Source organism: Girardinichthys multiradiatus, chromosome 18 (assembly GCF_021462225.1).
Source record: "Girardinichthys multiradiatus isolate DD_20200921_A chromosome 18, DD_fGirMul_XY1, whole genome shotgun sequence".
NCBI lineage: Eukaryota > Metazoa > Chordata > Actinopteri > Cyprinodontiformes > Goodeidae > Girardinichthys > Girardinichthys multiradiatus.
The window spans coordinates 43,185,465-43,201,960 of NC_061810.1; the positions used below are offsets into that span (position 1 = coordinate 43,185,465).

Below are 16,496 nucleotides of genomic sequence, written 5' to 3' on the forward strand. Positions count from 1 at the left end.
CACCCCTCTTAAAATAAACGTACCAAATAAATGTACCTGTTCTTTTTTTTGGGGGGGATTCTTTCATACTTTTTTATGATGATCAGTTTCTAGAAACTTCTAATTAGTAATGCATGACTTTATATTTCCCTGGGATATGAATATGACATGACAACAGCCCAATACTTTTCACCATGGGTTACTAGGCTAGATAGAGACCTGTTTTTATCTTTTCACCCGGCACAGTGAGCAGGATAGTAAGGGATTAAAAAAATCTCCAAAGCTACTTACAGTTCCAGAACTGCAGCAAATAGCAGCATTGCGTGGGTCGCCAACTGTTCATAGTGACCTATAGAGAATACCTACGTGCCAACCAGTAGTTGAAGAGCTAGTTGAAAAGTTGAAAAGCTGAAAAGTTAAAGGTTCCTCTCTTTGTATGCCCCAACCTAGTGAAATGCTACAGAACAATATTAATAAATGTAGTTTATTTTAAGGCTTTTTACACATCGCTACCATGGGTACCAACACATTTGCCCAGGCCTTTACACAATCTGATCATATTGAAATTAAAATAAAGTCATTTCAGTTTTAAGGTAACCGAGGCACCTAAAGGAAGTTGGGTAAGTCAAAAATATTGTCTTATTCAACATCAAACAACAGTTAACAAAACGCACTCAGAGGTTCTCTTAACATAATTTGTACTGTTTGGCATTTATACTTGCAACACCAAGCACTTTTATTACCTGCAAGGTGATTGGAAATGGCAACGAGAGACTCATGGGGGTGAGACGAAATCTACCTACACATAGACAGTTAGGCAACCATCCACAGCCAGGAGACATTTTTCAAATTAGGGAGGATATTCCCATCCGACAAGGACACTGAGGCAGAAAGGACAAGATAGAGACTGCTGGGTATACAGAACATGCAAATGAAGCCAACCCTAAAAGAACCTAGAGGAAACATCAAAATATCACAGAAAACCTTTACAATTTAGAAACAAATCTGAATCAGGTTGTCTGGGGGTAGAATCAAACAGATAATCATTTTAATGTTAAATCATTAAATTCTAGAAGATTCTTTAAAAAGTTGTGCAATAATAATAAAAATTCCTGAATTACTCACTTACAGTCTAACACATTAAGTCTTTGTATATCAAATGAGTCTGCCATGTGCTTTCAAAATAATGGGATTAATACCTTCTGTTTAAGAGACAAAAGCCCTGAACATTACTGGAAATCCATGTTAATTACAAACCTCCATTAAGTCAGCACAGCTGTCAATGCCAGATAAACGTGAGGCAGCTTCGATTCCTCTTCTCTTCCTTCAAGAACACAGGGTCTCTCCATCCATAGACTCTTTACTATAGATGGTGTCAGAAAATCCTTGCAGGAGTTGCCCTGACCGGGACCTTAGAATGCACGGCTTCTCCGCTTTGTTTTAGCCATCTGAGATTGCAATCAGCCCTTCACAAGGTTGATCTCGATTTAAACAGTGACTCTCCTAAACACGGTGTCATCCACTTCATTTGCTCACTATGGGACCTTTAAGTTGCAAAGGACAGCCTATTAAGGGTGTCAAACTCAAATGGGGTTTCAGTCATGGATAATAAAAGCTCTTTGTGTAGCATCTTAACTTTACTGACAGAGAGATTATAAGAAAATAAACCATACACATTTGCCGTATCACATTTATATAGTGGAAGAGGATTGCTCTGTAAAAGATTACACAACTGTGAAAAAATATCCATGCCCCATGCTCTTTTTCACATTTTGTTAAAATATGAAGGTATATATTTTGTTATTGTATTCAGACAAACCTTTAAATTAAACCCTTAAATGAAAATAAAATTCAGTGCCACCATTGCCTTCAGAGGTCACCTTAGTAAAAATATTACATCTGTGTGTAATTTCTTCTTAGTATAACTCCAGCTGTTCTGTGAAGGTCTCAGAGGTTGGTTACCTAATTAGTTAATAGGAAATAAACAGCTGTCATTTTATTTGGGATCTTGGGGTTATTTTGGAAATTAACCCTTAAATTACACGGACAGATAAATGCAGTAGTCCAATCTAGTTTTCATCATCTGAGCCTAATTAGCAAAGTCAAGCCTTATCTTTATCATGATGCTCTTGAAGGGGTCATATATGCATTTATCTTTTCTACACTGGGCTACTGCAATTCTCTTATAGTGGGTATAGTGATTGACCAGTCTCTCTTATGCTGTCTCCAGCTTGCCCAGAATTCAGCTGTCCGCCTAAAAACAGGGACTAGAAGGTGTGAGCACATTACCCTAAATTGTGTTCTCTTCACTCACTGCCTGTTTCTTTGACAATTGTTTTCCAAATTTCACTCTTTGGTCTTTAAATGGTCTGGCACCTTCTTATCTTTCTGAGCTGCTACATACTTGTCATGTCACGACTGAATGCACAACTTTTGCAGGACCAACCTGCAGACCAGAGCACAGGATCTGCATGGTGAGTAGAAACGTTTGATAGTGGAACATATAACTTACAGGTAGCAGTGGGACATGGTGGCAGGGTGAATGCAGAGCAACTGAAGGAGGGAAGCTAATTAACAAAGATTAGTGCAAACAAAGAGAAGTCCGGAGAAATAACACAAATATCAAAACACAAGAATGAATGAAGAACCTAATCTACCATGAATGAACTGAAACAACAGCAACTAGAGAACATAAACAGGGAAGTGCAGAGAAACAAACAAGAAAAAACTCTAAGTCAGACACATGTGAATCATGACAAATCATCCTGATAGATCTCTGGGTCTGGAGATCAAATGCTCTTGGTGGTTTTAGGACTTGACTAGGGAAGACCGAGCCTTTCAGCTACAGCTCCTAAAGAGTCTCAGTCTTTCTGTGAGGTCTGCCAGAACTCCTAATGAATTTATATCTCCTCTAAAAACTCAGTTTTGCACTGGCTTTTAATTCCGCAAGGCACGACCTTTAGGCCAGTTCTTGCACTGTCTTTTGCCTTTTTTCTGTTTTTTATTTATTGTTTTTTGTGTTGTTATTACTTATTGCTGTTATTATTATGATTTTACCAAGATCAAGAAATACAGCAAATTGTGGAGAGGATATAAAACAATATTCCAAGCTTTTAAGAGCTCACAGAGCACCATGCAATCCATTATAAACAGCAAACCTACCAAGCCACAAATCTGGCTTTTATGAAAGAGGAAGGAAGTCATTGCTGAAAGAAAGCCATGTTAAGTTGCATTGCAGTCTCTAGATATGCAAAGTTGATAGAGACACACAATAAAAGACCTGCAGCTGGAACTGCAGCATAAGATGGTTCTACAAATCAGAGGAAATAAATAAAAAGGTATTCCACAGGTCTCAAATTCTTCGCTCTTTAAAACCATGCATCATTTTTCTTCCATTTTACAACTATCATAACATGATATTATCATAATTTTAAATTTCCAATAAAATACAGCATGCTCTGTGGTTGTAATGTGACAAACAGCAACTGTTTAAAATTTTTCTAATGCACAACTGTAGTCACAGTTTCAACACAAGTTTTTCCATCAACACAGGTAAAAAACTAAAATGAGGTCATCAAAAAAAGGTACCAGTGTAGTTTGAGAAGAAGGCAGATATTACCCTCCAGTGACATAAGAGCAATAAACTAATGCCCAAATCCACTTCAGTTCACCTGTTGGAGGTCTGAAGATTTGTAGCTGCACGTTTGAAGGAGCCACACACACTGAGGATCTGATTATCAACCGGCTGCCCTTGCCATGAGGCTGTTGAACAGACTACTAAATCTTGGCTGATAAACAAACGTTGCCTTCCCTCACTCAGAACTTGGGATTCTCAGTGGTAAGTGATAATTTCAGCTGCGTCGCTCACTTTGATTGATGGGTTCTTGTGCTTATGCGGCCCCCGCCAGGTGCATACGAGGGATGTTTCTTATAAAAGATAAAGCATAAAACTGCATGTGAATTCCAAATGCAATTGTAGGGTCTAAACTGTCAGCATTCTAGAGAAGCAGGGGGGTTAAGTATGATCCTCCAAAGCTCTACCAGTACCTATGGTGTTTTATTCCAACAGTGACACTTAATTTCAGAAACTGTAATAAAAATGTGACATGTTGGAACAAGACATGTGCCCAAAGACGCCTGGGCCGCAATGATAACAGTTGCAATTTTGCCATTATATTATGACAAGTAAAGATATGGAGGCACAAAAACATTCTATGTGCAGATTAATAATTTAAAGGGCAATCAAATTTTTAAATATTCCAGCATAAAGGAAAAAAATGTAACATATTTAAAAAAAAAAAAAACTTTAAATTAATTCTTCCTCAAACAATCCAGCCTGTTATTTTTAGTGTGCAATAAAGGGATTACAGCAGAAAATAAACATTGGTTCAACATGTTTTTTTCAAATTTCCAGAAATATTACCAGTGAATGGTAATATTCACTGACAGGCTATTTTGTGCAGATTCATCAACTGAGGTAAGATAAAAAATAAAAAAAACTTAAAATTTCAGGTTGGAATGTAACAAAATAGGTAATAGACCGAGGGGAGAATACCTTTATATGGTGCTGTATGAAAACAACTGCCAAACTTTGTGAAAGTAAATATTTCACCTTCTTCACGTCCCACACTGCTTCAGCAGGAGGGGTGTTGTGTTACATTTAAATTAATCAATGGTTTATTTTACCTTTTGTTTGGCTGCACCCTTCTGTCTCCTCTCTTCCATGTTATCCGTGGTTTGGGTGATGCTCTGGGCTTGCATTCCAGGGACACATCCTTTCCAAGTGTGGCTATGACCCGTATTGGATTGGGGACAAAGACGGGCGGTGATGCTGGGTAGGACAGACAAACAAACTTTTTTTTCACTGTGGATATAGATATGTCAAAAGACTGGCATGGCTACTTTCTAAAATTCAGTTCACAAATCAACATCATTACTAAACAAATGTAGACATGGATATGGAAATGATAGAAATTATTACTATTAGAGTTGTATTGTTACCGGACAATGCAATTATTATACATATAGATCAAATGCATATTTTCTACATTTTCCTTTTTATACTTGATTCTTGTTGGATTAATATCACAGTGCATAGTCGAACGACACTGGAATTAAATATTAGAATTGCAGCAATCTTTTAATGCAGCGGCATAATCTCACAAAGAAAAACTTCACATCAGGTGTATATTTATTCAGTGGGGGAAAACAAAATCCGACATCCGAAAATAATTGCTTTTTTTTTCTTTTTTACAAAATCACCACTGCCACATTTATTGGCGGGCATACTTTACTTTTTTAAGCTGAGCAGAGTTTCTTGGAGTTTCTACTTACTAATCCATGTCTTCCTAGGTTCACTTCAATTAGCCACTGGTCAGTAGGCTGGACGAGGACCCATATTTATCATGCCACCAAGCACAAAGAGCAGGATGATAAGTGAGTTAGAGAATTGCTGCAAATATTTGTATTTTTGGGTCACCAAGTCTTCAACCATTAGACATCATAGACATGCCGATATATTGTTTGGGAGGCATGGCAGAAAAAATTATTTCCTTTCCTTTCATCACAAATGTTGACACGTGAATGTGCTAAACTCTAAAAGGACTTTAACTGGAACCATGTGCTTCAGTCAGATCAAATCAAGATTGATGACTCCGATGCTTATAATCAGGTATCAATATTGTAAATATGAACGCAACCGTAATTACAGGCAGAATCGCAGCAGTATACCTGTGAGTGAATGTGTAGATGATTTATAAAAATGTGTACAACACCAGGACCTGAGTCTAAAATACTTGGTTTGAAGCACCTCAATATAATGTAACAGTTTTAATAAAAATCATATTTGCCTAAATACAATACAAAACATTATAAAATGTACCAAACTGCCACTTTACTGTTATTTCAGTATCTAATACTGCCTTTTAAATAGATCCTGTATTGTTTAGTGCAGCCTAATTAGGAAACTAAGTGTCAACTTGAAGATGACATGGTTGGATGCTTTGTAGTTTTTTAATGTATCTTATTATTGACTTTAATTTAACCAGCCTGCCTAAGAGAATAATAACTACATACGATCAACATAGTAAACAATTATGCTGCTGTTAGAGAGCCATGTACAGGCCATGCACAGTCTCTAGGGCTTTGTCAACACTGGTTATTCAAATCTTGAATGACGCCTCATAGGTGACGTTATACACAATGACAATTCAATCTCATCTGTAGCTACAGGCCGACCCTTTTCCCTGTAACACTTGTGTCTTTGAGCCTGAGTAGTTGTCTGAGTGGCGGAGGTCCCTGTAGACACAAAAAGGAGCAGAAACCGGAGCAGTTATTGTGTGTATTTGCTTTAATCAAAGCTGGTGGCACCACCACCCGTATTCCTTCATGCCGCCACTCTCCCTGAAGAGCTGGATCTGGGACACGATCACAGACGTGAGGGCAGCCGATGCCCCCGTGTAGCCTCTGGTGATCGCTCATCTGCAGGCTGTTATTAGTCATGTAATCTGTCCTGATAGTGTTTGCTTCTGGACATGGAGACGGAGCACAGGTCACTGGGAAGATGTGTCCGCAGGGTAAAGTAATGAAAACATTCGTCAACAGCTTCCAAATATCACAAATGTGACTGTGACTCTGAGGAAGCCAAGAGTATCTACTCGTCAGCTGGGATAAAGCTTATTAAAAGCGTAGAACTTTTAAATCCTGTAGACAAACACCTTGAATCGTGAATATAAACCTCACCAAACTGTTGTTCTACACAGACAACTCAGAGCATGGACAAAAAAACTTTTATCTATTTGCAGTAAGATTTTCAAAATGCCACAGATTCCCCTTCAGAAAAGGGCAAGCCATAAAAGACAGTAAATCAAGTCATCCCTGAGGGAAAAATGAAAGGGGAATGGTATCACCAGATGTGTCCCACTATTGAAGATGACAAGGAGAAAATAGTGCATCAGCACAGAACAGTGGACAGCTATTTCAGCACGACTCTTATGTTTTAGCCTGAAGCCTAAAGGCAGAGAAACACTTTTTCTTTGGTTTTTAATGCCTAAAAAATTCAGCAGTGCTATTTTGGCTGAAAGAGGATACAATACTTGGAATTATCAAAGATTACAGGTGATTGTAAATTATTGCAATCTCTGATAATGCACTGGCCGTTTTTCAGTATCATGTTACTTTAAAGAAACGACAATGTTAGCTGTTTGGAAAGTTATGGCATGGAAATACAGTTTTGAGAATACAGTTCGCAAGCTACAAGCACATTTCTCTAAAGCAGTTGACTTTGGACTCTACCATAGCTGACTGCCTGGCTAATCAACCAGATATTACCGTGCTTTACTTCCAGTGTTACTCTGTAAAGATCAAAATGACGAAAATGATAATTTGTTACGTAATAAGCAAGTTTACTTGAAGGTTACAAAAAAATTTTAAGGGTGGTCGTTCTAAATGTGGCCCTCAGTAAACTGGAAAATGCGTCCTGGTGACGTTTGTTTGTCAAATTTAAAAGTACCTTTTGCAAAAAACAGCCTTTAAGCAGGTACTTCTGTAAAGAGCCAACACTTCTGTAAAGAAAGGTTTTTTTTAGGTGGTCTGATGTGATATTTTAATTTTCTAAGAAAAAATGATTTTCGCATGCACGGGGAGAACTTGCAAATACCATTCAGAAAGACCCCCTGCTGGGAGTCAAACCGAGGACCTTCTTGCTGCACGGCAACAGTGCTACCAATTGCACCACCGTGCAGCTTGTGTATTTTATCCTTATTACTAAAATAAATTAACTTTTCAATAATATTCTAATTTATTGAGATGCACCTGTATACTTCTGCTCAAGTCTTTTACCACTATGTACATCTGTTAAAATTAAAATAAAAAAGCCTGCTGGCTGCCTGTTTTTTTAACACTACAATTTTATTTTATTATACTACTTGTGACTGAATCAGAAATGTATCTTTGATATTCAATTTATCTTTAAAAGAAACTGGAAGCATCTTCTTGAGTGCATAAAACAGCTTTAGCTTTAGATTCCGTGAGATGTTGCTTCAGTGTGTGCACATATTATTCTGTTGTTGTGATGTGATCTATTTTGTGAAGTCAGCATGTGACATGTCACTACAAAGTAGGGTCTTTGTACCCGAGTGCATTTGAAAGCTGTAATCAGTTATTTTATGTTCTGATTTTGGAGTAATGGATTTTTCCTCACTGAGTGGCCTTTGAGCCCATGTCGGTACAGGACTCATTTACCTGTGGATAATGACAGTCTTCTACTTGCTTCAGCCAACATCTTCACAAGGTAATTTGCTTTTGTTCTGGGGTTGATTTACACATTTTGCATTAAAAACATTTACATCGGGGACTGAGAACCCAGCCTGTCTTTTCCTTGATGGCAGGACATTCCTGTGGTGTTTATATAATTATTTGGCACCTTCAAGCATCTTGAAATTGCTGGAGAGAGGATGAACTAGACATGTAGTGGTCCACAATTTTCTTCTCAATACCCCTGCTGATTTCTTTTGATTTTACCATAATGTTTTACAAGAAAGTAGTGTGTTTGAGATGTTCACAGGTGTGCCTCCAAACAACACAAATATTGAGAATTAACCTATTAGAAGATGGAATCACAATCTTTCATTTTCCAAATTGTTTAAAGACATAACAATCCTAGAATATTTAAAGTTCTGAAATTGAATAAAATAAATCTTTTAAAATGCTCAGTTTTACAACATTTAGCAAACAGAAATAAGTTTGGTAATCCTAACTGAGCTAAAACATGAAAAGATTAGCCTAACTTTGAAGTCCAACAGTGAAAAAACTAAAGGTTACGTGTGTTTAAATATCTAGTTTCAGCTGTAATTAACAAGGTCTGACTTGAAAAAGACAGATTTTGTGTTATCTTATTCCTGTCTAAAAATAAAAAAAAATGATGAAAGTCATAGTTTCTCTATGACTTTCATCAGTTTTTTTTTTTCTTGGAAATGGGGATTGTGCTGTGATAGCAAACAGAGCACTGATGAGACTCTAATGAAGTCATTAAAATCCACCTAACAAAACCACTCCCAGTGTTCGGTTCCATTAGTAGAAATCCATACCTACAAGTTACTGGTCTACATCCTCCTCAGAGTAATGCCCAAATGTTCCAGACGCTCATCAACTTGATGTGCAAAGACTTCTCAGTGAATACAACCAGGAGAGTCCTTCATTTATTCATCTGTCCACTGCCTGGGTTAAATCAGGGACCATTGATTGGCAATCAGCATATCTCACAGTTCAGCGTTCTCCCCTTGCATTTCAATCTCTTCACCAATCAGTCTATACCTTTGAGTAACAGCCTGCATGAGATCAAATAATATCCTCAAAAGCAAAGTGACATTTGGCAGCTTGGTCAACATTAATAATACAAACAATAACCACCTAAAATCTTCAGCTCTGCATTAGAGTACATGGCTCCATATTTGTTTTCTGCCACACACTGGTACATTCCTGAGTCTGTCTGTTGCACTTTGTTAATGGTCAGTTCCCCATTCACGATTTCAACTCGACCCTGAAATAAGACAAAGAAAAAGGAAAATTAGGGCTGAATGTGGACTTACTTTACATGGTAATGCTGCATGACGTGTGCAATTAACAATGGAGAGAGGTTCTGTATGTATTAAAAGTACCTGGGATGTCAAGGGCAAACCGTTACGAATCCAGCGATAGGTGGGCCTGGGCCTTCCGATGGCCTTGCACTCCCACTGGAGCTTCTCTCCACTATCCATCTGAGTGTCATTAATCATTCTGACCCACTGAGGGAGGGCTGAAAGATAGAACAAAGAGATATAAGAATGAGTACTATATCCTTGAAACATGCACAAGCCAAAAGTATGTTTTTTTGGACTTATAATAGGCAACAGGCAAAAATGTGCTCAATACGTGACCACTCTTCTTGTCAGGAACAAGACACATTTACAGCCTTGCACAACCTGCCCTGAACATTTTTTCAACTTGTCACATTACAAACACAAACTTCACTGCAAGTTTTACTTAAACTAGTGCACAATTGTGAAGAGAAAGAAAAACTATTCAAGATTTTCAACTATTTTTAGAAATGAATATCCAAAAATATGGCATGCATAGAAGGTCTCACAAAGTCAAAACTCTGAGAAACCACCTGTCACTGCAATTACAGCTGCAGGTCTTTTGTGGTATGACTCTACCACCTTTGAACATCTACAGACTAAAATATTTAATATTTGGGCAAAATAGCCAAAACAATATGAACAATATGAATATGAAACAAAACAATACTACTATGACTGAAAAATAGTTCATTTAGATTGAATACAGAAAGTTTGTCAACAGCAGTTTTCAAGGTATTGCCACAGACTGGAACAATTTGAAATTTAGGACACATTACAATCACAAACTTTATATATTCCACTGTGATTATGTCTGATGGATCAACAAAAAATAGCTGATCACAATTTTTACAAATAAAAATCCTAATGTATGTGTGGCATAAATCAAGATTTAGTTCACTTTGCACTGATACCCTAAAAGAAAATATATAGCAACAAATTGGTTTCAAGACTCATCTAATTAATAAACAGTTCAGCTGTGTGTAACTTCATCTGAGTTGTTCCTGCTGTTCTGTGAAGAGGTTTGTTAAAAAAACATTAGTGTACAAACAGCATCATGAAGACCAAGGACCTCCACTCACAGGTCAGGGATAAAGTTATGGAGAATTTTAAAGCATGGTTAACAATATTCAAATCTCTAAAGATCTCACAGAGCCCTGTCCAATCCATCATTTGAAAATGTAAACAGCCCGGCACAACTATAAACCTAACAAGACACAGGTATCCCACCAAACTGACAGGCCGGGCAAGGACAGGATTAATCAGAGTAGCCAAGAGAGCCAAGGCTACTCTGGAGGAGCAGCAGAGATGCACAACTCATCAGAGAGGATCTGTGCACCCCCAAAAATCTGGCCTTTATGGAAGAATGGGAAGAAGAAATACTTTGTTAAACAAAAATCTATAAGAAGTCCTGGACAGAACAAAAACTGTATGCCAAAGATGGTGCTGTGGTCACATGTGACCGAAACTAAAATTTCTTGCTTTGTCTGACCAAGATGCAGTAAAAGAAGGATAAAATATGCAAGGAATATCTGAATTATTAAGTTAAATATTACTGACTGAGCAGAAGTTGTAAAAAAATCCCAACTTTTTTTAATGCAATACAAAATCAAACTAAATAAACATTTAGAGTGATGCATGATAATTCAGCAAGCAATACCCTTGGACACAATGGTGTCTGCCTTACAGAATAAACTGACCCCATAGATTTGAGCTACTTGGAAATGAACCCGTTATTTAAACAGCAAACAAGGCTGAGGCATTTCTAGGACCATGAGTTGCATCAAAAAGAGGGAAGCCTCTTTTACGTTCTGAATGCACAACCCTTTCATGTTTGTATCATTGTGTAATTTGCATGCTCAAAACTGCCAGGAGGCAATTGTAATTGGAGAAAATTAACAGGCAAAAATCTCAACTGAATGCACACCAAAATACTTTTTCTTTATTACTTCCCAAAGTTTTTTTGTATCCTGCTTGGAAATTATTTTTTTCCCTTCTACTGCACACTAGTTGTATGAGCTGTGCAAACAAGACAACTACATTTCCTGGGGACTTCTTTTTTTCAACCTTTTTTGTATTTTCAAGGCTTCATACACCTGCTCAGCACAACATCCTGCATTGAAATCCTACAAATTTCATTCTAAAAACAATAGAGACTGTTTCTCTTTCTCTCTCCCTTGCTCACCCTTATCTGTTAAGATGATTATTTTCATTACTTGTATGATAGCAAGATTACAATATTTACATAAAAATAATTGTAAGAAGATTGTCTTAGTCTTCTAATATTTGCCTGCTTTTGTTCTACTTCCCATTGCTCGTTATTTTTGCAATGATGTTTTAACTATTTATGGTACCATCCATGGGTGTATTTCTTCAGACAAAAGCACACTGACAATAAAAATACAGAAGTACACACTTTTACAGCACATTTTCACAAAATAGCATTTTCAAAAAGGCAAACTGATAAAAAAAAATCTAAAAAACTACTCATTCTGCTTTGTGTGTATTCGGGACATTTATATCACCTGGGATTAGTGAACTATGTCAAATCAGCAGGTTTTTTTATGGCAGATTTTGACATAGATTCCGAAGCATTCACGTTGCATTTGATTTGCAAATGGTTAAACCTTATGTGTTTGACCCAGTCTGTCTCAGATGATCCACAAGCCATGATGCATACTGCTGTGGATTAGGATGTTGTAGCAAATGGGAACAATGACCATGATCTTCTTCATAACTTTAATGTATACAAATCTGTTCATATTCCTCATTGAATTTTTTCATCTGATTGATTTCTGAGAATATTTGCCACCCATAAAATAAATATAGTATTCTGATTGTGTAACTTTAAAGAGGAACTAAACCCCACATTTTTGCAGTTAAATGGTATAAACTGGGCCTTAATTCAATTAAGGTGTGCTATCTTTATGTTACTGTGCTATTTCATAAAATTTCATGTAAACCTGTTTAATTCTGCAATATTTTACGTAAAACCTTCTTAGTGCTGCCCTCTTTGGGCTGAACGGTGGTTACTGAATTACTTGAATTTTTCTAATGGTTCAAACGGTACAGCTTGGTACATGGTTACATCACAGCCCTCCGCGTTCGGGTATAAGACCGTCTCCCTCTGACATGCCCCTGTAGCGGCTTCGGGCATCGCCGAGTCTTAACCTTTGGTGACAAAGAGTGTGAAAAATCCTCCACCTCAAAAGGTCTATCCATGGTGAAACTACCAGCGTCTCCCTGCTCACTCTCCATGCTTCAATATACTAGCTGCCAGTTTCCTTCGTCTAACCACACCCCCGCTTAACCCCCTCCGCTCATTCTCACACTTGGCATTGCCCACTTTGTTGGCATTTTTAAAAAATGTTTCTGGTGGCAGGCGGAGTTATTCTTTACATGGGGTTTAGTTCTAATTTAAACAGTTATGTGATTACTACTTGAGTAGACCTCAACATCACTCCTTCCGTTTGCCGAGTGATTCAATTTATTTTTACTTCTTTGCTCTGGTGTTGACTTGAATTATGGTACAGACTGCACTGCAGGTGTACTGCATATGATGCAGCAGTTCCACAGAAAGCATTGTTTGGACTTGAGAAACATCTTTTATAATGACTCAAAATTATCATTGAAGTTCTTCTGACCAAATCTTCCTGATATCCATGCAGTGTTCTCACATGTGCTCAAGGGTTTTGCTGCAGAATATAGGCAAATTTGATTAAAATATGCAGGAAGAAAAAAAACAATAGAAAAATCACAAATGGACATACTCAAAGAAACTCCGATCACTTTCCTGGAAGTTTGCTTTATAAGATGGTTAATTCACCCATGATATGTTGTTATCTACAAAACACAGAAATACATCACACTTTGTTTCAGTAAAAACAGCTTTCCAGTCAATGAAAAAAGCTTCATTATTTAAATATTTTAATTAATAATTATCTCTCTTGTTGTACGGGAGTGTCATGAAGAGACTCAGGGTTCTCCATAATGGTCCTCATTTTATGACAAATCCATCTTTGCACAATGATCTCCACAGGTTCCAGAGGAGTCCCCAGAACAGAGCCAGCATTCTTTATTAGTTTAACTCCCTGGCTCTTATGCTGATACGCCAGGAGATGATGGCAAAAGAGATCACACTTTCCACAGCAGACAACAGACTTATATAAGATATGCAGCAAACACAGAAGTACAGTCTGCTCTGTCCCTTCTTGTAGACGGCACCACTGTTGCATCTCCACTCCAGTCTGTTGTCCAGGTGAACACCGAGATATTTATACTCCTCCACCACCTCCACCTCTTCTCCCATGATGGACATAGTGTTTGACCTATTCCTGTTTCTCTTAAAATCTACTATCATCTCCTTTGTTTAATTCACATTGAAGATGAGATGACTGTTTTTACACCATGCCACAAAGCAGTCCACCAGCTCCCTGTACTCAGGTTCTTGTCCATCTCTTATCCACCCCACAACTACAGAATCATCTGAGTATTTCCGCAGATGACGGGAGTCTGTCTTGTACTGGAAGTCTGAGGTCTACAGAGTGAAAAGGAATGTATATTGCGATAGGTTTCAATATACAGAATTAACATTTAATTTATTGAATGAAAATCTGCAAATATGGAATGAATAGTGGGGATTTATTACATAAAAGTAAATCTGACACTATCAAGTAAGTGTGCCATTTTGATAGAAATTAGGACATATACATGCTGTGTCACAGGGAAGCCGATCAGCTTATGGGACTTTTGACCAGTTTTAAAGATTTTGTGAATGCTAGTGTTTTTCCAATAATATTTTATTTTCATAAAGAGTAATTTATTTATTTAATCTTTGAGTTTTCATACTTGTAATTTAGAGCTTTGCAAAGGAAAACTGACTAATATTGCTGCGACACCTTGAGTTCAAGTCAACGCACACACAATATTTGCATATGCTGCCTGCCAATATACAAAAATGTTTTACACAAATTGCTGATAAAATTGCACTGCTCATAATGTGATTCATTAATATGGCGACTATGAAATTTGACTTATACATATGACATGTTTTGCTTGAATTTCATTCCCATAGGAATATTAAAAAATCTCTATAGATTAGTCTGTAGGTTCAGACAGGGCTCAGAATTCAGCAACGTTCTTTGCTGTGAGGTGTATTTCCTCTCCAATGTGTGTAGGTACCCTCAGTATTGAGTTGTTTCTGCCATGGCTAGCAGACTCTTTTCTTTTCCATGCATATGCCACCTTTAGGAGAATACGTTTTGCTTTGATTAAATGATTATGGTCAGCAAGGTCTCCAGCACAATGAAAGTTCAAGCTGCCAGTTGACCTGTGTAAATTACATTTAGTGCAGGACTGCTACAAATTAGGTCCCCTATTCTCCTTGTGATGTCAACAGAATGGAAGTTGCCAAGAACTGTGGGGCCTTGGAAATGTGTCCTACCAAGGTTGAAGCAGTCCATTATCTTGGTCCTGTGCACAAAGCACAGACAAAGAGAAATAGGAGACAGGTACTAGCTTAGATAAGTTTATGATCAAAGCACAAGCAGGAACTCAGTTCCTTCCTTTATGACTCCTATTGTTGCAAGGCTAAAAGCAGCACTTACCTGAAGCCCATGCAAAAACAGATTCACATTTAAAGCTTCATAATACTACAAAACACCAGAGCATGCTACAATTAACAACAGAATTTCTGCCAATAATTAATTTGTTATTTTACAGATTTTCTTTCCCTTTAAGAGGCAAATATTTTTGAGCCATAAAAAACTGTATATATTGTAAATAAGTATGAAAGAACTAAATCATAATAAATCGTATAAGGTGTTTCCATTGTTTTTCAAAGCAAATACATAATTTTAGAAGCACTTTTACATAATAAAAAAACCTTTTGTAACACGTGTCTCTTAAAATCCAGCAGTGAGTAGCATATATGGATGATGTGTTAAGTGTATCCAGTGTTTTTGATATGACAGTTTTATTGTTAAAAAAAAGAAAAACTAAATGTAAATAGAATTTGTTGTTTGGACACATTTGGGCAACACATACAAAGAATATAGTGAGCACATTTGATGCAAAGTGTATCTAAAAGTATGCCAGAAACATTGGGTGTGGTCATTAGAAGTTATCACAGTAGATATATTTCTCCTTACCCACCAAAACAGTCTCTCTGTAGGAAAGACTTTGTGTCTCAGGGTTATGAAACCAATTAAATCTTAGTTTTAAGAAAAGCAACAACCCAAACCAGTCATGTCATAGCTAGGAGAAATAGCTTTGGCTGTTTGTAAACCACCAAGGCAGCCACAGCTCTTGATTGTGAGCATTAAGTTTAGCAGGTAAAAAAATACTTAATTTTGCGCCACTTTTGACTTTTTATGTGTCCTATGTCAGTACACCTGTTGATGTCTACACATTGCAATAAATTGAGAACTACTAATTCTCAACAATCCTCCTTTTTTTGGAGTCATCGGTTACTGATGGTCCCAACCCCATTTATAAGGCTTGAAATCTCACTTATTAAACCTGACAGGGCACACCTGTGAAGTGAAAACCATTTCAGGTGACTATTTCTTGAAGCTCATCCTGCTCTCGGTGGAGGTGGACGCTTTTTCTCTGTCTCCCGCACCCCTCCCATATCTGCCCTGCTTCAGCTCTGTGTCTTGTCTTTTTTTTGGAGCCTCTTTTTGCACATCTTCCAAATTCTTCCAAAATATGGATTTGGTCAGCTGGTCTCTCAATGCAATTGATAAAATTTTCTCGACGAGAAGACAGGGGTCGGGAGAGCCCACTTGCCCGGACGGGACATTTTTCTCCGGATACACAGAAGTGGAGGATTGTGTGTTTGTCGATAATATCAGTTGAGGATGTTGAAGATATGTATATAATTGGATGTTTGATATCAGGATT

General features: G+C 37.4%; 1 protein-coding gene across 4 annotated transcripts in view; it reads right to left on the reverse strand.

The window, feature by feature from the left end:
* The window catches only part of cntn5 (contactin 5), a 223,615-nt gene that overhangs the window by 36,617 nt on the left and 170,502 nt on the right, over positions 1-16,496 (reverse strand). For all 4 annotated transcript variants that reach the window (XM_047392397.1, XM_047392396.1, XM_047392398.1 and 1 more), the window contains 3 exons: positions 9,636-9,772; positions 9,388-9,517; positions 4,666-4,810 (listed from right to left, as the gene is read on the reverse strand). In XM_047392397.1, the coding sequence (XP_047248353.1) occupies positions 4,666-4,810; positions 9,388-9,517; positions 9,636-9,772 (412 nt within the window). The remainder of the gene's footprint in view (positions 1-4,665; positions 4,811-9,387; positions 9,518-9,635; positions 9,773-16,496) is intronic.